Source organism: Toxorhynchites rutilus, chromosome 2, assembly GCF_029784135.1.
Source record: "Toxorhynchites rutilus septentrionalis strain SRP chromosome 2, ASM2978413v1, whole genome shotgun sequence".
NCBI lineage: Eukaryota > Metazoa > Arthropoda > Insecta > Diptera > Culicidae > Toxorhynchites > Toxorhynchites rutilus.
Window position 1 is genome coordinate 317228914 of NC_073745.1, and position 21249 is coordinate 317250162.

Genomic DNA, 21249 nt, shown 5'->3' on the forward strand with positions numbered 1-21249 from the left:
AATAATCAGGATTTACTGAAGTAAATGATGTGATTATGTAAACGCGAACTATCGATCACGTGTCACAACAGAGATAGGTATCCTGGGAAGGAAAACCTGTTAAATCAATTGGGCCGGCTATATACTCTATAATTAATCAAGATTACTTTTTATCGAGATCCAATCGCGACGGCGAAGAATTATTTTCGAGAAACCTGAGAAGGTAACCGTGAAAAACACTTCGAAATCATTCGACCCGGCGATATATTTCGTTATCGATTCTTAGAATCAACAAACTGAACACAGAAATAATTTTGTACACACACATTAAACATGAAATTATAAACATACAATCTGCTATATGGAACATTAAATTAGAACCAAATGTGTCATCCGCAACTATCTGCCACTGAAATGGAGTATAAAATTCGTAAATATAATATGTAGCTGAAGTATGTTAACATGGACGCATACAATGACTAATCGCAATGGCGGGAAATAATAAAAAATAAAGAATTAGAAAACTACTACTACTGTAATGAATGAATCAGATTATATTATGTGTTAGAGTCGTTAAACTTTTTTGATGTCATAAGCTACCCGAAATTGAAGAAATAAAAATTAGATTTTTTGTATTTTCCAGTTTCTCCCTAACGATTTCGATAATTACTTAAGAGTTATAATTTGAATTTTTAGATTTACGATTTTGGAGATTGTATCGCACCTCTCTTATTTTTGTTCGCTTGATATCATTTACTCTCGAAAAATAATCACCTCTCACACTCACATTCTATCATCTCTCCAGGAAAGCAGCCAGTTAATGATTCCTAACGAAATTGGAATCATTTCCAGGATTCCTGTTAGAAGTTCATTCGCCAGAAACAAAACCCGTGATGAACACTTGAAAATTTAACATTTAAAAGTTCTATGTCGACATATATGGAATTCAGCTTTCAAATTAAGAGAGACGTATGAATAAATGAATAAAGCAGTAAATTGACATTTGGATTTGAGTAAGTGTCAATGTTATCGCGAAGCTTTTTCGTGGGGCGGAAAATAATGTAATGAACATAAGAGCAATCAGAAAGTGTGTTATCCGATTGGGCTGAAAGAAACCAATTTTTAGCATTTTACATGTGATGAATTGTAGTGTTCGAAAAAAAAGTAATTGAAAAGTGCGTGGATAAATAAGTGAGAAAAAAAACTTAGCTGAATCTACTGTCTGCTCTCTCAGCCACGCCAATGTTTCCTCCGGTTGTGATACATTCACTATGACGCATTAACTTTGAACTCGTTCTGGAAGGTACACACACAAACCCTTGTATATTGGTATGACCGAATCTACCACACGAAACTACCAAACCGCCGCGCGACAAGAGAAAACACTACAACACTAAATCAAACACGCGATCGATAGCACAACGAAAACGATGGAGTGATCACCACCACATATGAAGTATGAAAAATGGCTTCGTCCAATACTTCATTTATTTTCATGTTCATTTCCATGATTTGTGTAGAAAATTTCATTGTTTTCCATTTTACACGAGAGTAAAGAGCTCACTCCTTGCACCCTTCAAACAACGCAGGGCACAAACTGCACATTTTCCGTCTAGAACGTTGCAAAACTCCCCCGCTCATCACTGTGATTGAAAAAAAGACATTTTCGATTTCCTCAAATACTATTATACTATTATATTTGTCGGTTATACAAAAAAAAACTGGAAATGTAATTTTCTGTAGTTTCACATCAAAATTAGGTAGAAAATAAATAGGATTTGGTCTGCTTCGCAGCACATCTCGATTTTCCCTTATAATAGATAAGGAATTGTTCGATTTTGGTGCTGTTTCTCACAACTTACACTTAGAGTGTAAGGTTAGTTCACTGTTTACATTAGAGTAACCGCAAATCAGTCCCCACTTCTCGCTTGGAGCTACTATCCCCCAATTCATGGAGGAGGACCCCGTTGTCAATAAATCGGAATTTTCATATAAACGAGTAGATTTTTTAAAGTTTGGGACCAATTTGAACTAAGACTGATTGACAAGTCTATGATTTTAAATAAGCCCTTATTTAAAATCATAGACTTGTTTTTCTTAAAATCGTAACTCGAAATCCAGACGTCTCATCAACATATTTAGTAAAATTTCGAACTTATTTATTGGAGTCAGAGCTGAAATTGAAAAAAGTGCCCCAAACCAAATCACTAGCTGTATGGCAAATATTGTATAGGATATTTAATAAGAAATTTCGACGGTCTTTTTAACCCCTACGTGGCTTAACATAGGATCTATAGTGAAAAACGTACTTGTTCGTTTATTTTACGCCATCCTCAAAAACTTCGAGATAAACATTTGAAAAAAATACTGAATGTGCACTAAGGTGTATTAAGACAAATTCTCAAAAAAAAAAAAAATCATCAATAATTGAAGTACTGAAAAAAATATTGAAATTTTGAATTTTTTTTTGGGTTTTAGAAATTCAGTACTACTCTAATTCATATGGAATTTTCACAGTAGTACCATATATTTCAGTTCTTATATGGTACAACATAGTATCTATGGTGAAAAATGTACCTTTTCGTTTTTTCCACGCCATTCTCAATAGCATTGAGACAAAAATATGGAAAAAAATACTGAAAGTACATCTTACTAAGGTGTATCGATTCATATTGACGTAGGACTACGTCTAACCGGAAGATATAGGGGGTGAAATGGAAATCTAGGCACTGAACAAGTAGGAAAAAATGCAAGATTTGGAACGCTTATAACTCGAGGATTTCTCAATAGATCGCAAAGGTTTTTGCATCAATTGATAGGAAATTTATCTACGCATCTATCATAACGAATAACATTTCATTTTTCTTGAGATAAATAATTAAATATTTGTTAAATATCAAGCATTGTCCAAATGCACTATGTGCCCATTTTTGATTGGTCCATTTTGTGCTCCTCAAATCGTACCGACCAAAACGGGCAACCAGAGCAGCAACGAAATAGAATGAAGCACGATTGGAAAGGAAAAAGAAAAAAAATAAACGAAACATTGGTCGCAGTCTCACACATGCGTAATTCTCGAGCCAGCCAGTCAGCTTAAAAATCCCCGCTCCGCTGCCGTAACGATCATTCTTTGTGTGGACACCGACTGGACAACATCGTTGCTGGACGAGCTGGACGGCGAGGGATCGAGTGCCTTTCTCAAGGCAAGAGGGTGGAGGTGGTAGCGCTGGAGTAGAGTAGAGTAGAGTTTTCAAAGGGCCTTTCTCAAGGCTAGAGACGAATGAACTGCAAAAGTTTAAAGTCTCTATAATACAATACCTTCCTTCCTTTCGTAACGATCATTCTCATTCAAACCGTACATCACATCGGTTCGCATCACAACACTTCAACAAACCAACCCAAGCAGCCATGTCTGGACATGGCAAAGGAGGAAAAGTGAAGGGAAAGGCAAAATCCCCCTCGAACCGTGTTGGTTCGCAATTCCCCGTAGGTGTATTCGCCAATTGCTCCTCAAGGGTAGCTAGGCCGAGCGCGTTAGTACCAGTGCACCAGTCCACCTAGCCGGCGTTATATAGTTTCGGCCGCCGAAGTGATTGAGTTGGCTGGCAAAGCTGCTCGCGACGATAAGAAAAGCCGCATTCAGAACAGACCACATTCGATTCGGTGGACATCAAGACAACAACAGGCAGTTGCAGCGAGTGGCGAGTGGCAAACGCAATCGCAAAACGGCAGCAGGTAGCAGAAGAAAAGAGTTTGTTCTTTATACAAACGGCTTTGGTGGCAAATCCTGAACAAGGCGACATCGAGGGCGTTCGAAATGGTTTTTTTCAAAACCACGAGTACAAAGTTTTCTAAATTGGAACCATTCCATAAAACACGGCGCTGTTCAGGGCCATTAAATCTTTCAAAAAAGAGTTTACGAAATACAGTTCAATGCATTCTTAAATATTATCCAAAATAATAATAAAACACAAATTGATTTTTTCATAATTTGTTTACCAGGATATGATGAGTATGAGAATTTGGCAGTTGTGCTGAGCTTATTGATGGTTGGGGACTTTCTCGATTATTCAATTTTCACAAATTCTTAAATTGCTTACAGATTGAAAGTACAGTAATTTACATTTAGTTCGACATTTAGCTAATTGGACGGACCTGTAATTTTTGTAAACATAGAGTTCGGGGTCCAAGTTATGACCCAACATGTCCCAAGCTGGATGGGAAGAAATTTTCCAACTGTGAATCCTGTGGCGAGTGGCAAACGCAATCGCTAAGCAGGAAGGTTTAGCTGAACAAGATGGGTATATCGAGTGATAACAAAAGAATAAACTCTTTAGATTAAAGATGATTTTGTGGTCCTGAAAAGGACCCTTTTTAGTGTTTGCTTCCGAATCAGCAGTCGGAAAACGCTCTTTATTTGGAGCTGGTATACTTCTTCACCGCTTTGGTACCTTCGGAAACCGCATGCAAGTTCACCGGGCAGCAACAGATTGATTGCGATCTGAATTTTCCACGCCGTAATGGTTGACCGCTTATTGTAGTGGGTCAGACGCGGGGCTTCCGCTACGATACGCTCAAAGATGTATTGACGAAGCTCAAGACGCTCATCGCCTTCGATGAGAAACCGGTGTCGGAATGATCCTGATCCAGCACCTTATGATGTATATAGCATATAATTCCTTCTCCTCCTTCTTGTCGGTTTCCGAGATATTCTTCTGCGCCGTGCCGAACTTTTTGGTGGCTTTTACATTATTCCACTAGTCTTCGGTGCCTTCGTGTTTGTTAGAAACAACTGCATGTGAATCTAACGAGCGAACAAATCGTAATGAATGTATTTTTTTGCCATCGCTGCCTTTTAACGCTCATTCGTTCGTCTGGTTGGACTCGCCCCTTTGGCTGAGTCTGCTGATTTGTCTCTATCCTGTGAGCGTGTACCGCCAAAGTAGAAAACGCGCGAACCCGTTGAAAAATATATCATTCTCTTTCAAACCGTAAATCAGTGTGGTTGTATGGCATCGTTTCACATCACATCGCATCAATGGATTGGTGCCGGAGCACCAGTATACCTAATAACGGTTATAGAATTTCGGCCGCCGGAGTGCTCGAGTTGGCTTGCAAAGCTGGTCACGACAATAAGAAAACCCGCTAACAGAACAGAGCACATTCGGTTTGGTGGCAACAACTAGTTTCAGCGAGTGGCAAACGCAATAGCAAAACGACAGCAGGTAGAAGAAGGAAAAAGTTTGTTTATACAGACTGCTTTGGTGGCAAAACCAGCCACCGTAAAACACGGTGCTTTTCAGGGCCATTAAACCTTTCAAAGAAGAGTTATTAAAAGTTTTACACAATACATTTCACAATGCATTCTAAAGTAACATAATATGACATATAATATAAACCGATTTGTTTATGCTTGTTCTTGAGCTTATTGGTGGCTGAGGTCTTTTAAATTGATCATTCAGTTTTCACAAACCCATACATGGTGCCCGGCGTTGAACATTTAATAAGTACAAAGCCTTCAGAAAAAAATCAAGAATCAAGTTTGTAAAAAAAAACGCAAAAACACAACACCAAATGTTCTTTTCAGAACCCTCAACATGTTCATAAAGAGTACAGTACAGTAAACTAATCCATTTTTCAGGTAGATAGGTAGGTACTCAGGTAGGAGAAGAAAATAAAACAATATATTTGAAATATATATTTAGCAAAAGCTGTCCCGTTTGTGTAGTCCTACGTCACTCCGGTTATGTCCCCGACATTACCCACCCGTCTTTTTTTTCAAACAATTTTTTCATCAAAAAATTAAATGCTAAAAAAAACTAAATTAATTTTTATTAATTTAGTACAAAAACATTATATATATTTTTACATAACATTTTAAAACAAATTATATATATTTTCAGGCATTTCGAAATTTTGAAAAAAAAAATACTTTGAGACCCACTTTTGCTCTAATTTTTATTTAAATTCGTTCGTATTGGCCTTCGGGCATTTTAAATTTATTTTGAATTTAGATGCCCAGTACTGCTCTAATATTTATTTAAATTTAATTTAATTTATTAAAATTTATTTAAATTTATTTGTTTTTTATATGTCTAAATTTTCTCGGTATATTTAGAGCATTGCGCTGTACAAAGATTTTTTTCTCGTATCTTAACATTTATGAGATTATCTTTACATTTGATTTAGATGGTTTACCAAATTCATAGGAGTCAGCAGCACGATAGAGCTCTGTGAGAAAAAAAAAATGTCCTTGTGAACAGATCATTCGGATTAATGAGAAGAACACAGAAACACAGGAAAAAAAATAATAATTTGGATTTTTTAATCCAAATTATTATTATTTTTTTTCTATTTTAATCTTACAATTGAAAACCACGAATACAATAAAATAATCGATTTCAAGAAAATAGAAATAATAATACAGACGAAGGAGAAAATTATTTTTATGTCTAGCAATGCTCTTGAAATATCAGGAAAAAATTACGCCACAAGTAAACAAAAACAACTAAAAGGTGAATTTTTCACCATAGATCCTATGTTGTACCATATAGGGACTCAAGTATATGGTACAGGTCGGACTCGATTATATATAATCGCAATTTCACTCTCAACGTTAATTTTCGAATCCAATACATAATCGAATCACAAAAAATCTATTTATCTATCTACATCCATACATTAATGAAAAAATTGTTTTCTTGAGATTCGATTATGTATAGGCTTTGAAAATAATTGTTGAAAAAAATGTCGACTATATATAATTGAGTCCGACCTGTACTACTGCCAAAATGTTTTATATAATACACTATGATCCATACAACTGGTGATTTAGTTTGGGGGCACTTTTTACTCCCTTACCCAGCTAGACCCTTTGGAAATATAAAAACAATATTTTGTGTAACCACGCGCAACATTGAAAAAAATCACACATATTTCGAAAAGCCGTAGGAATACATTTAAATATGAGTTAGAGTAGTACTGAATCTCTAAATCCCAAAAAATAAATTTCAAAATTTCAATATTTTTTTTTAGTACTTAAATTTTCGATGAAATTTTTTTATTGATAATTTTTCTTGGTACACCTTGATGCACATTCAGTATTTTTTCAAATTTTTATATCGAAGCTTTTGATTATGGCGTAAAATAAACGAAAAAGTACGTTTATCACTATAGATTCCATGTTAAGCCACATAGGGGTTCAAAAAACCGTCAAAATTTCTTATTTAATATCCTATACAATATTTACCATACAGCAAGTGATATAGTTTGGGGGCATTTTTTACTCCCTTACCCGGCCAGGCCCTTTGAGTTTTTTGAAACCGAAAAATCCCAAGGTGGGAATATATGACCAAGACGCTTGTATAAATGTATAACAGGTGAAGCAACATCATCACTCCAACAAGAAGGGGATTACGGTTTGTGGAGCGGGGGTTGTTTGTTTTGTTATTGCTAGGATACGCCATTTTTGCATTTTCACATGCGAGAGTAGTGGATGAACTGGATGAGAATGAAATTGTACAAAATCATCCCTTCTTTTTCACATAAATTCGCGAAAGCCGAACATAGTAGGTATCGTTCGAATAAGCGTCGTACCAGTTTGAGAGCCGTCGGCAGCATTCTGATGCTGTTTGTAAACAATACAGACAGCAACTCCAATATGGCTGAAAGTGCATTTCATATAATTTTTTCACCTGGTATATATAGAGGCGCCTTGTATATGACATATGGGTTTTCAAAAAAAAAATTTTTGGTGCCAAATGTCTTCAAATTGCATGAAACGTCGAGATCTGGTGTTCAGATTTTTCCGAAAATTTTCCGATTTTGCTGGGTAGGGTACTAAATTTCAATCACTAGCGACCCCGCTGGTGTAGCGTTGCCTAGTGGGCAACTGGATTTTCTTTTTTTCCATACAACTAAAACACGACCGATCCTCTTAACGTGTCGTTTACCGTTACCTTTACTGACGACAATTGATGCGTTTGAGCCATGTACTGAAGGAAAAACGGCCACAATACGAGCAAAGACACGATAAAGTTATTTTGTAGCACGACAATGCTCGGCCGCATGTCGCGAAACCGGTCAAAACATACTTGGAAACGCTGAAATGGGAGGTCCTATCCCACCCGCCGTATTCTCCAGACAATGCTCCGTCCGATTAGTACCTTTTTCGATCGATGCAACATGGCCTGGTTGACCAGCTCCTCTCCAATTTTGACGAATTACCGCAAAGGGATCCGTGAATTGCCAGAAAGATGGAAAAAAGTTGTGACTAGCGATGGGCAATACTTTGAACATTAAATTTGTAACCATTTTTTCAAAATAAAGCATTAATTTTTGAAAAGAAAAAAAACGAAGAAACTTACCGGTACTCCTATTATATTTCACCCTATAATTCCCGTCCCTTTTCAATCTTAGCTCTATTCCGAATAACTTTAAAAGTTTGAGATTTTACGGAACATATCGATAAGACATCTGGGTTCCGAGTTTCGACTTTTAGAAAACACGATATATCATTCTTAACACGCTCTTATAAAAAATCAGACGTAGTTAAGACTGGTCATATGATAATGAATATTATGATTTTAAGTAGCTACCATCGAAAAGAAAAAAGTCAAAGTTGAAGTCAAGGTTTCAAAAAAAAAAATCGAACAGGGTCGAATTGCTCTATGAGTAAATTAAATTTGTACTCTTCATCTCTCTCCCTCAGCCACAACACGAACGTTCCGAGAACCCATCCTCGATATCCGGCAGCTCTGTTGCGATCGTTCCACCTCAACCATCGGTGGTCAGTCTCCCCAAGGCGGGAACATACTGCGGCCCGCCCCCCTCGGATGGGGAAATCTATTTATGCCATTTCGACCCGCTAAGGACTCTCCAACTGTTGACGCTCGAGCTGAAGTCGAAGCTGAAGGAGCACTGTCCAGGTAATTTCTGTTTAATTTGATTGCTGCTCGTTTCGCTCCAGTTGCCCACCGGATATTGGTTGCCGGATGGAATTCGAATTCGGTTCTGGTTCCTCCACTCGGAAGGGGAGACTCTTGTTGGGTTTATTTTCGCTGTCAGTCAGTCGGTTCGGGTTCTCTTATTTGGGTGCGGTGGATGACATCAAAGAGGGGAAATGTAATATTTGATCGACCACCAAATTGACTGACAGCATTAAAATGTTCCTTTCAAACGTACATTTGGAATCGCTCAATTAAAAGGTTTGAAGTAAGCAAACGTTCCCACATGAATATTCTTGAAAGTCTGATAACATGGATGACAAAAGCGAAAAACTTGTTTATTTAGCATGAACAGAACCATGAAAAGGCTGCGGGAAAAATGTCATTCAACCCTGCCATTCAGTGCGTAAAGATTAAATCCTCGTCCACGCCACGGAACGACCATTAAAGCTTCTCTTCGCCGAGTCGAGCGCACCATCAAACGCCGTGGGACAAATAATGAAAAAATAATTATATTGATTTCAACTTTCATTATAATATGCAAATCGGTCGTTTCCGGTCTCCGCCAGGGAAGCCCATTTACCTCAACCGACAACTCTCTTGTGTGATGTCTGGTTTATGGTGGTGAAGGTGGCCCTCACCCAAGTGGAACCGGAACGCCTCGAGTTGCATAGCATAGCGCTTCTTGTACAAGTGCTTCCGTAACTACTGTTACACTAGGCAAAAGTCATCATCATGGACTTACCGTCCTAGAATAATACTTTTTTTTCGTTCGTTTCGTTTCGTTTCGTGCTATTTTTCCTCATTACCCACACAGCGTACACATAAACATTCACTTCTCCGTTGTATCATCTTTGTCTCGTTCACGATGATGATGATGATCATGATGGTGGAAATTTTAATTGTAATTGAATTCATGAGAACCGTATTTCTGAGAAAACGTGGCAACCTTCGCCAAAGTTGTTCTTTCCCAAGACTTTCCCCAACCCGTCCCAAGAGCCAGAATTGGTTACACCTTCTTCTTCTGGCCACATCCATTCACACTATCGATGCGAAGGTGCCAAAACTCGGGGATGAACTGAATCGCAGTTGAGCATGCGAACAGAACAAGTTATGCGAAGCAGGAAATGAGTTTCCATGTAGTTTTGTACTACTTTTGTCCCTTGGGAAGTTCTACCACGTAGAGGGAGGGAGACCAGATAAGTGCAACAGAATGTACAAAGGTATCTGTACAAATTGGTTACCCGTGAATCATCGCCGTTCTTGAAAGAAGACTTTACAGGGTGTTTCAACAAGAGGTTTGTCAGGTCCTTTAATTGGAACCCCGCCACTCTCAGGGTTGCCATATTTTATTCAAAGGCCTTCCATATGTAATCCACTCTAAATCGATTTCTTTACATGTATTTCCCGTGTTATCCGTTATATTGTAATGCAATGACACTGAATCATACCAAAATACCACTTTTTTCATTGTTGCGTTATTTCCTTCTAAATTACACAAAATTGGCCTCACAGGTTTATATGTTAATCCCTAGGCCACTCATTGAAAACACAGATCCGCTTATTCCACGATCACTAGTGGCCATCCACAACATAACCTTATGCGACTTGTGTTATGACTTATGACTCACCATCCTTCATATACTCATATTCCAAGGAAGCAGCAGACTAAGATTGGGAACGATCCCGTAGACTGGATTCAGTGCTAATGGACTACTTGTTAATGTAGGACTATGTATTTCAGTGAGGGTGCTGAATCAGCAAACATGTCGCGTTTTCATGATATATTTTCGATGCTAATAACTATTTTTTACGGCGAAAGGATTTGTATTATTTGCATATCTATCTAATCAGAAAATCTCTAAAATTTGTTTGACATTAGTGTTCCCCAGGCTGTAAACGGTCAGTGAGCAATTAGCATCCGTTTTCAATGCAGTTGTCAAACACAACTTTTTTGCTTGAAACAATGTGCGAAGGCAATTCGGAGGATCGATAGTATGTTGTGGTGCGATTTAAATCGCGATGAGTTTTTGTTCGCGACCTCAAATCCAAAGTGAAACTTGGTGAAATGCTACAAAGCACCGGTCTTCATGAGATCTAGTGGAGAGCGCTGGAGAGCGCACACATTATTATTGTTTTTATACGCTACCAAATGTGGATTTGAATGGTTTATATTAAGCGATTTCAATATTCTAACAAAGGGCCCGGCTGGGAAAGGAAATAAAAAGTGCCCCCAAACCAAATCATCAGCTCTATGAAAAATATTGTATAGGGTACTAAAAAGATATTTTGATTATTTTTCTGAACCCCTACGTAGTTCATCATAGGTGAAAAACGGGAATTTCATTTTTTTGCCCGCCATTCTCAACAGTTTTGAGATAAGAATTTGAAAAAAAAATACTGAAAGTGCATCTTACTATGCTGTATCGAGAAATATTATCAAAAAAATTTTTCATCAGAAGGTACTAAAAAAATCATGAATTATTGAAAAAAATTGGGAGATTTAGAGATTCAGTACTACTCTAATTCGTATTTATTCGTGTTTCTACTTCTTTACTAGATTTGTGTGTTTTTTTTCAGAACTTCAACAATGTTGCGCGATACAAAAAATATATATTTCCAAATCCTGACTTAAAACAAAAATTTGACTGAGACCCAGTACAAATATAATTTATATAAATATATATATTTATAATATAATTTGAAAAATAAGTTTTTTTTCTAAATCCCCATATGCTTCACTAAAAAAGCCATGATTCAATAAGAAGTTGAAGGCGATCTGGCGTAGGGATAACAATTGTACCTTCCACGCTAAAAGCCACGAGTTCAATTTTCACTCCCGATATCCCTCCGAAAATGGAAGTAAAGTGACGAACCCGCCAAAAGTATTGAAAGCCACTATAATACAGAAAAAATAATAAGACTTAATAAGTAATAAGAGATTCTTTATTTTCCACGCCATTCTCAATAGATTGGAATGAAAATATGGAAAATAAAAACTCAAATTGCATCTTACTATGATGTACCACGACATATCGTCAACAAAATTCTATAAAAAAAATATTTTTTTGCATTTCAAAATTAGGGTTTTATTTAGTCAAAACCAAAATAGATTGAATGTTTAGTCCTATTAATTTAATTCCATGAATACAATAAAATATACTATTTCAAAAAAAAGATGAAAAAAAATTTAAATAAAAATTAAAGAAATAAAAAAAATTGAAAAAAACATAAATATGAACAGAAAACACATACGAACAAAAAATTGTACTGCACAACGCTCTAAAATTTTATTTAAAAAAACTTTTTCAACTTTTTCAATGGATCTAAAAATGAAAAAGAATAAATCATTTCGAAATTCCGAAAAAATACTTTAATTTAAAAAAAAATCGAGGGGTTGTATCAGAGACACGCGACAAACTTCAAGTGAAATATTCGCTAGCGTTCACAGCTCGAGGGGAAACATAAAACACAAAACGAGCAGAATAAGCGATATTTGTTGTTTCGGGCACAGAAAGATTCTGAGAATTTTTCTCAGAGGAGATGCAATACTAATACGCTAGCGACAGCTTACTTACTTCGCAAATATTCTGTTTTCGCTATCCTCCTTCGTTGTTTCTATTATTCTTCATCTTCTTTTTTTGTTTTGCGGATACTTTAAATCCAACGATTCATTCGTCTCCGACTTTTTCAATTCTAGCGGCTGCATAAGTTGCTAGTTATTGACAGCTCTGTGCGGGAAAGCACACAAATGGACAGAACAAATGTATAGGGAAATGGAAATGCTTCCAATTTTCATCAATTTAAAACATATACAGACTATAGGATTGTAATGTACAGCATATAAAACAAATCTTTGAAAATTTCCGATTCGATTGGTATGCAAATCGTTAAAATCCGTTCGCAGCAAAAATATTTATTAACATTTACTTTATTTCATAATGTAAGACGTAGTCCTATGTCAAAAAGTTGATGGGTCTGGGCCTAGGGGCACGAACGGGATATGTCATGTGTGTTAAATTCATCAATTGCATTTTTTTACATAACCAAACAACATGCTCGATATAATGACACCCTGGACCACAATTCCATAAATTGTTAGTAGCAAAACCTACACGATGAATTGAGCACCAAATGATTGGACAACAACTTGAACTTCAATCTGATAAAATCTCTATCAACGTTTAACCTTTTAAGCCAGGCTCTCGTCAATTTTTTGGGGAGTATAGAGTGAAATCATTCAATATCATCATCAAGATTATTCCTAGATCATCCCTCCATTGATTCTGAAAACTGATAAATGTCTATTAACGGCAAATCGAGAATAAATCAAAATAAAGGGTGTGTCACATCAAATTGCATCACGGAAAAAACGCTGTAGAAATTGAATTTTTAGGAATTATATCTTCAGCTTTCGCTTATAATCAGATAAGAGTGTATAGATCACGTTGGCCATGCTTCACTGTCAATTTTTCGTAAATTTGGAAAAATGTCGTCGAACGAAAAAGAGCGTCGTGAATCAATCCTGCGCACTCATTTCGAGAATCCGGAGTTGTCACATCGGGACATCGGTAAGATGCTGGGAATCGTCCAATCCACGGTCAGCAGAGTACTAAAACGATACTTCGAGAACCTAACTATCGACCGGAAGGTGAAGAACGGCAAAAATGGATGCTCCGTCAGTGAAAAAGATCACAAGCGCGTAGTTAAGCAGTTTAGACGTGATCCGAGAAGTTCGGTCCGGGATGTCGCCAATAAGCTGAATTTGTCAAGTTCATTCGTCCAGTGGACCAAGCAGCGGGAGGGCCTGCGTACATACAAGGTTCAGAAGGCTCCTAACCGCGACGAAAGGCAAAACATGGTGGGGAAGACGCGAGCCCGGAAGCTGTACACCGAAATGCTGACGAAGCCGCATTGCCTGGTAATGGACGACGAAACCTACGTCAAAGCGGACTTTCGTCAGCTGCCGGGCCAGTTGTTCTTCTCCGCAGAGGACAAATTCAGCGTTCCGGAGGAGATTCGCAAGCAGAAACTATCCAAGTTTGCCAAAAAGTACATGGTGTGGCAAGCGATCTGCTCTTGCGGAAAGCGGAGCGCCCCCTTCGTGATTACCGGCACAGTAAACGGGCAGGTTTACCTTAAGGATTGCCTAAAGAAGCGCTTACTACCACTATTGAAGCAGCACGAGGGCCCGACCATCTTCTGGCCGGATCTCGCTTCGTGCCACTATTCAAAGGACGTGTTGGAGTGGTACGAAGCCAACGGGGTCACCTTCGTGCCAAAGGAAATGAACCCGCCCAACGCGCCGGAGCTTCGCCCAATAGAGAAATATTGGGCGATTATGAAGCAGGCCCTCCGGAAGAACCCAAAAGTTGCAAATCGGAGGCGGACTTCAAGAGAAAATGGATTTCTGTTCAAAAAAAAACTACAACCTGACGTTGTACAGAACCTTATGGACGGGGTAAAGAGGAAGGTGCGAGCATACGGGCTTGGGCTCGAAGTATGAATAAAAAGAAAATGCCAAAAGTTGTTTAATAGTTTTTATTTTACTGTCTAAATTTTTCAAAAGGATCGGTCTACTGGGCGAATTTCTACAGCGTTTTTTCCGTGATGCAATGTAATGTGACACACCCTTTACGCATCTAATCACATTGAGAGCTAACGCCGAATTGTAGACAACAAGATTTCTCGTTGCGTTGTGGGAGAAAACGAGAGGTTAGTAAAATCGAAAAACACATACCCATTTTAACTGTCGAATTGTTAACTTTTTTACTATATTCGCTATTCATGTCCTAAGCAAAAAAAAAATGCTGGATAAATTTCTTGTCCAATGGCATACAACACAACATGTGTCGGGATTACAATTTTGAGTAATATGCGTTTGAAAATTTCATCAAATCGTTACATTTTTCGTAGAGTAACCCCCTTATATAGAAATCAAAGACATAGTCCTATGTCAAAAAAAGGCGGGTGAGTAATGTCGGGAACAAAACCGGAGAAACTTGGAACTAAACCAAGGGCTTTCAATTGAAATAACATAGCGGATATCCGAGTAGTATTTCTGTACTTTTTAGCAAAATATTTTTTGCAAGTCACTTTCAACCAATGTTTCCGGTACAAATTCGTTGAAATTTCATGATCGTTCGGAATCGAATCACCAATCACCAAAAACACTCCAAATGTACACAAGCTCTTCCCAAGCAAACAGAAATCAGTTTTCTTCTTTTATAAATTGGGATATCTCTTCAGAATGCAACGAACTGTAGTATTCAATAGTATTATAATAACTCTATTGTAAAAAGTTTGGTGGCCCTGGAAAGCGCCAATAGATTCACGAGAACAAACTGCCACATGTCGATATTTATGTTTTTATTTTGCCAATGCATTCTTCTAGACAAACAGCCACAGGCAATTTTGCACCAGTATCATCTCTGTGTGCTGGATCAACTACACGAAAGCGATGGATGACGGTTGTCCGTTGGATGGCCACAAAATGAGAACTCGTTGACCGCTGCTAATGTTGATATACGTAGTTATGCTGGAACGGTGGCCTTAGCGTATAAGCTCTGCATCGCGGTTAGAAAATGAATTATTTTTTGGAAAGCAACTTTCAAATTTATTTGATTTAACCGGCGGTAGAATAACAAGGGGAGGAGCTCACAATTCAATGTTTCGATTGTATTCAAATTATATTCCGCTGTTGCTCCATTTGGTACCATTTGAGGAGCCAAATTTGGACCTTTGGATTTGTGGCGCGTTTGGATAAGGCTTGACATTCCACAATTATTCAATTGTTTATTGTTTAAAATGTTATTCATGTTGATAGACGCGTAGACATATTTCGTATCGATCGATGCAAACATCTTTGCGATCTATTAAGAAAAGTCCGAGTTATAAGCATTCGAAATCTTTTTTTTTTATCGTACATGTTCAGGTTCGTGTTCAGTTAGACCGGACTAAATAACATAATTATGATTTAGAGTAAAACGAATTCAATTTTTTAAAGCTGTGTAGTTCTAGAAGCTTCTAATCATCCTCCTCAATTGGTTTTCTGCAGCTCTTAGTTACTCTTCGATAAGGTCGTGTAATTATATTACACCCAGGTTTTTTTGCGCCGTTTTTACGAGGTTTTTTTACGCGGATTTTCCAATTAACGCGGGTTTTTTATGCGGTACCCGCGTTAAAAAATCAATGCAATATCACATCTCTCCCTCAGCTCACATTTTTCTTTTATGCTCCCTCGGAGCATATTACGGTTATTAGTGCTTGTAAAGGAGCTTAGCGCTTATGAAGGAAATTATTGCCGCACCTAATTTCCAATTCAATTTTTCCAATTAACGCGGTTTTTTTACGCGGATTTTCCAATTAACGCGGTTTTTTTACGAGGTACGTATCCCTCGCATAAAAAAAACCCTGGTTGTATAACAAAAAAAACCTCTTTAACTTTTCAATCAAGAGGGTTTGAGACTGGCTCTTGACGTTTCTATAGTGTTTAATGAGAGATGTGAGCCGTTTTGGTACAGGGTGTGTTCCTTATTCAAAATATGAATAACGAAATTCGCTTCATACGATTTCGCGAAGTGAACAAAAGCTACTAACAAAATGGAACCGTCACGTAATCCGGTACAAGTGGAAACACGATCACTTAAGCGTCGCAACACTGGCTCTGTGGACTTGGTCCACCATGACTGAAGAATTTGATGATGAAATCATATAATTTATTCTGCACGCAGTCGACGTGGATTTTAAACTGTAGAATTTCCTCCACTATACAATATACAATAATATGAGCCGGTTGTATGACTTGAAGCAGTATTTAACTTACCAAAAACAATCCATTAGTATGTATTTTCAAGTACAATTCTTGGTATTTAAAAAAAAATATGTTTCAACGTGATTTTGAAAAAACAATTGCAGTCATTGCTTCCATTGGATTTGAAATCGATCAGTAAAAGTTTAGTAACTACAAGTTTTCTACTTTCTGGCACTCGGTCTACTCTGTCGGAACAAGATATAATAATATATCCGATCCACTTTTAAATAACTGTGAATTTATCTGTGAAGCATATACATTGAGTTACTTTTCCGTGTTCATTGAAGGATAAAAGGGAAGAATCTTCTGATGCTGAGAAATCTAACATTGTATTTGAAATTTCTTCCATTTTCTGGTTGTCAGAGAAACGTGGCTTCCCTCTAGTCACTATGATCGTAAGCATGATTGCAAACTATTATCAGTTATTTGCTGATCGGTCGAAATAAAATTATGCCATAAACCTGGCTGTTTGTAACATTTGCGTGATCTGATTGAAGTAAAACGTAGGTTAAGAAATTTTTTATTGTTTGCTACTATTAACTCTTTTTTCTCATTTAGTTACTTGGTACGGTCTGACTGAACGCCGACCATATGAAACTGAATCGTTATTGTTCGCACAACATCGTCATAATTTCAAATAATGTTTGTTCCCATGGCAACCTATCCAATATTTAACATTATAGTAATTCTGTATAATGCTGGGCATGAGATTTTTTCGGGGTGTTATTTGATGGCTATCTACTCATCAAACTTTGATGAATTATTAAATAATAACTATTTGTACTACAGTTAAGTATTATGCATCCCATTAAACGGCTCACAGCTTTCAAATATATCCACAATATTTGTCAAGATAGTAACTTTCTCCGTTATTGACTCAATCTCACCCTCATCGACGGTACATCTATTCCATAAGAATTGCGATTAAGAAAAGTTCAAATTATAAGCATTCGAAATCTTTCTTTTTATCGTACATGTTCAGGTTCGTGTTCAGTTAGACCAGACTAAATAACATAATTATGATTTAGAGTAAATCTAATTCAATGTTTTAAAGCTGTGTAGTTCTAGAAGCCTCCAATCATCCTCCCCAATTAGTTTTCTACAGCTCTTAGTTACTCTTTGATAAGGTCGTGTAATTATATCATTGCAAAAAAACCTCTTTAAGTTCAATGAAGAGGGTTTAAGACTGGCTGTTGACGTTTCTATAGTGTGCAATGAGAGATGTGAGCCGTTTTGGTACAGGGTCTTTCAGATTAAATTATTGATTATTATCGCAATTATCCCGATTATGTTTCGAAAATGTTCAAATCATGCACATTTATTCCGTTTCGAAAAACTTTAAATCTTTATTATTATCATGCACCTCCGTTGGTTGAATGTAACTGGACTGGATCAATGGAGACGCACGGCAATTGTAAGGCAAGTTCTATTTACTTTACTTCGTCAGCTCAAAGTACACGCACAGTGGTGGATCACACCATTGAGGAAAATGGCGGTTCCTTCGGCTGAAGAAGGCCAGGACGATAGCTCAGGATTTGTGATGTGGCTTTCACTGGAGAATCAAAGAACACATTGGCAAACTTCAAAACACTGGATATATTTACGCGATGCTAAACACTTTGATCCAAAAACTTGTTTCAATAGCCCTAAAATTGCTTTCAAAACAGTTTCGGTATATAAGCGAGTGCCGCTCGGAAATCCACTCAGTTACGCTTGCGCAACGATTGAGGTACGATCGCTGGAATGGATAGATGTTTCCCTAACACAGACTTAAAAACCATGGAGCCTGTGGAAATCGGCATAGCAAACTAGATGCAAGCTGTGGGTGCTTTTGTACTCGCTCGCATTTCTGGAAATTGGAATGTTTCCCTAACACAGATTATAAAATCATGTAGCCTGTGGAAATTGGCATAGAAATTTAGATGCAAGCAGTGGAACTTTCGTACTCGGGTGCGTTTTTGCAAATTGGAATGTTTCCCTAACACAGGCTTCAAAACCATGAAGCCTGGGGAAAGATGTAAACTGCGAGTACTTTTGTACTCGCTTGCATTTTTGCAAACCAGAATGTGTTTTCCCAATACAGATTCCGAAACCAAGAAGTTGGGAGAATCGGCATTGAAGATACATTCAAGTCGGCAATACTTTTATACCCCCAAACATTTTTACACTCCAGAATTCGTTTTGCTATCACGGTCTACAAAAGCGGGTACAAATGCAACGCTTGGCTCGATTATTCAAGACTGCATTGGAAGATATCATGTAGCCAGCTTACTGAACTTCTACGCATACCGTTTGATGATTATGCAAAATGTTGATAACTATTTGCTGCAATAACTACTACCATAATGCATGAATTGGCTTAAATTGAGATTTGTTTACAATTGCATTCGTAAATAGTTTCATTCATTATCTATTTTAATCAATAATTTAATCAATACACAAAAGATAGCACTGACAGCGGCGATAATCGTACCCAATAAGGATCATCGGAGGTGGGATTATTGCTAATTGAAGAAATACAATTAATTACTAAGCAAACAGCAGTCCTACGTCAACCTTGCGGTTATATCATAGGTATAACCCATCCATAGCTGTGAATTTATGTGTTATAATACGGAACAATCTTTCTCGGGAGTATATGTAAAACGGAACTCAAATGGAACTGTTTTATTCCTCTTCTAACCATAACATTATGTCAGCCGTGTTTTTGAGCTTTTACCATCCGAAAGCCACTTTTGTTATTCCACCCGATACAGCGTTTCTCGGTACCCGTCCTTGAGCCCCCTCACCCTGAATCAAATGTTCCAGAAGAGACGGGACGGAACGGTTTTCCGAACGTTCGCCCCCTAGAATACCACTCACTCCGCCCCTCCCTCGGGCAAAAACAATAAATGTAATGTGTTTAAGTTTTCTTTTATTACTTCCCTATTCCTCTGTTCGTTACGATTTACGTTCTATTATCCTTGTTTGAATTTGTCACTGCAGAGCACATACAGCTGTACAGGATCGCCAAGGAGCTACTCTGCGCGGTGAAGATATTGACCGAGAGATCCGTCCAACAGTCGGCGAGTATAAAATGTGCAAACTGTGAGCATGTGAGTAACTCTTTGTTTCCCTTTGCTTTCATAAAAATACTTACAAAGTACTAATCGGGAACTGTTCGATTGTCAGTCGATATATTGTATGCACTGCACTGCAAGTTAGTGGACACAAAAATCGATATCAACACAACCGCGGCTGAATATACCACCTCTTCCCACCCACCCCACACCATCCGGACACAACTGGGTTGGTTTCATAACGAGCCGTAATTTATTCAAACCTCTTTCGACTAATGATTGACAGCTTAGCGGTTTCCATATGTGTGTGCTCTGCTGCGGTTTGTGAAAGTGTACGGAAATGGGCTGGTGCTGGTGGTTTACCATCACACCGATCATAACAAACGGCGGTCCGGTTGGGGGCGAAGGTGGGCGATGTGCTTATAAATCGCGAGTCCTTGCCACCATTACGCCAAACGACGAGAGGAACGTAACGTAAACTGGAATGAGCCTTCTCTTCCTCTCGATGGATGGCTCCACGAAATCATAAGCCATAAATTTTGAAATAAATTCGCTACCATCAAATACCATCTTCCGTTTTCTTGTATCCCCCCTCCGAGTTGTTTCCGTCGAGTGTGGGGGGATACGGAGCCTTCCGCCCACCTGTTCTTGATTGCAACTCGTGCAGAACATCAATCAATATCAATGTCACATTCGCAAGCAGCCATCAATTTTTCATTTATTTGGATTTTTTTTGTGCTATTCGTTGGGGGGAAATTGTGGTCGTGTGAAATTCGAAGTGATGAAAAATCATTTCTTTCATTACAACAACCGAATGCCAGCCAATTGTGTCAGAAAAATTTAATTATTCTACACCCAACATTTATTTTTAGTGCATGTTTTGTCATCCTGATTTAATGTTTAATGTTAAATGAGGGGCTCAGAAGAAAAAACCCCCCCAACCAAATTTTTAAAAAAGCTGGAAAAATTTGAAAAAAAAACTGGAGAAAGCTGGAAAAAATTTGAAAAAACTGGAAGAATGATTTTTTTTATATTAACAATACAAATAAGGGTATACAGTGACAGTGTCATTATGTAGCATTGGTACATAAGTATTACTGCCACCGGAGCGTTATTTTCAATATGAATTTATTTTTTTCTTAGTGAAATACATTGCTTACAATTTGGGGAAACTGGTTTACTTGCGAGAGGACGCCGCTTCTGACAGCGAATCGGCGGTCGACTCGGATTGCGTCACCTCGATGAATTGGGGCCGTCTCTGTTCCTTATCCTCGTTAAATGGGAGCTTCGCCACCCTATTACTTCAGAATAAATTTTATAGCAAAAAAATAAACTCATAAAAAATTGCGCTTCGTTGGCGTTAATGCGTAAGTACCGTAGCATTTTTAAATTTCCTCAATCTGTTCATGATCATTATTAACATCATGCTTTTGTTTTGGAAGCTAGAACTCCG

General features: G+C 37.7%; 2 protein-coding genes across 4 annotated transcripts in view; one reads left to right on the top strand and one right to left on the bottom strand.

The window, feature by feature from the left end:
• The window catches only part of LOC129765026 (glucose transporter type 1), a 647147-nt gene that overhangs the window by 390808 nt on the left and 235090 nt on the right, over positions 1-21249 (bottom strand). The window lies entirely within an intron of this gene.
• The window catches only part of LOC129765027 (uncharacterized), a 254261-nt gene that overhangs the window by 2914 nt on the left and 230098 nt on the right, over positions 1-21249 (top strand). For all 3 annotated transcript variants that reach the window (XR_008741331.1, XM_055764833.1, XM_055764834.1), the window contains exons 2-3: positions 8690-8906; positions 19723-19832. Coding sequence is in view for 2 of the 3 variants with exons in the window: in XM_055764833.1 (XP_055620808.1) it covers positions 8690-8906; positions 19723-19832 (327 nt within the window). In the remaining variant the exon portion in view is untranslated. The remainder of the gene's footprint in view (positions 1-8689; positions 8907-19722; positions 19833-21249) is intronic.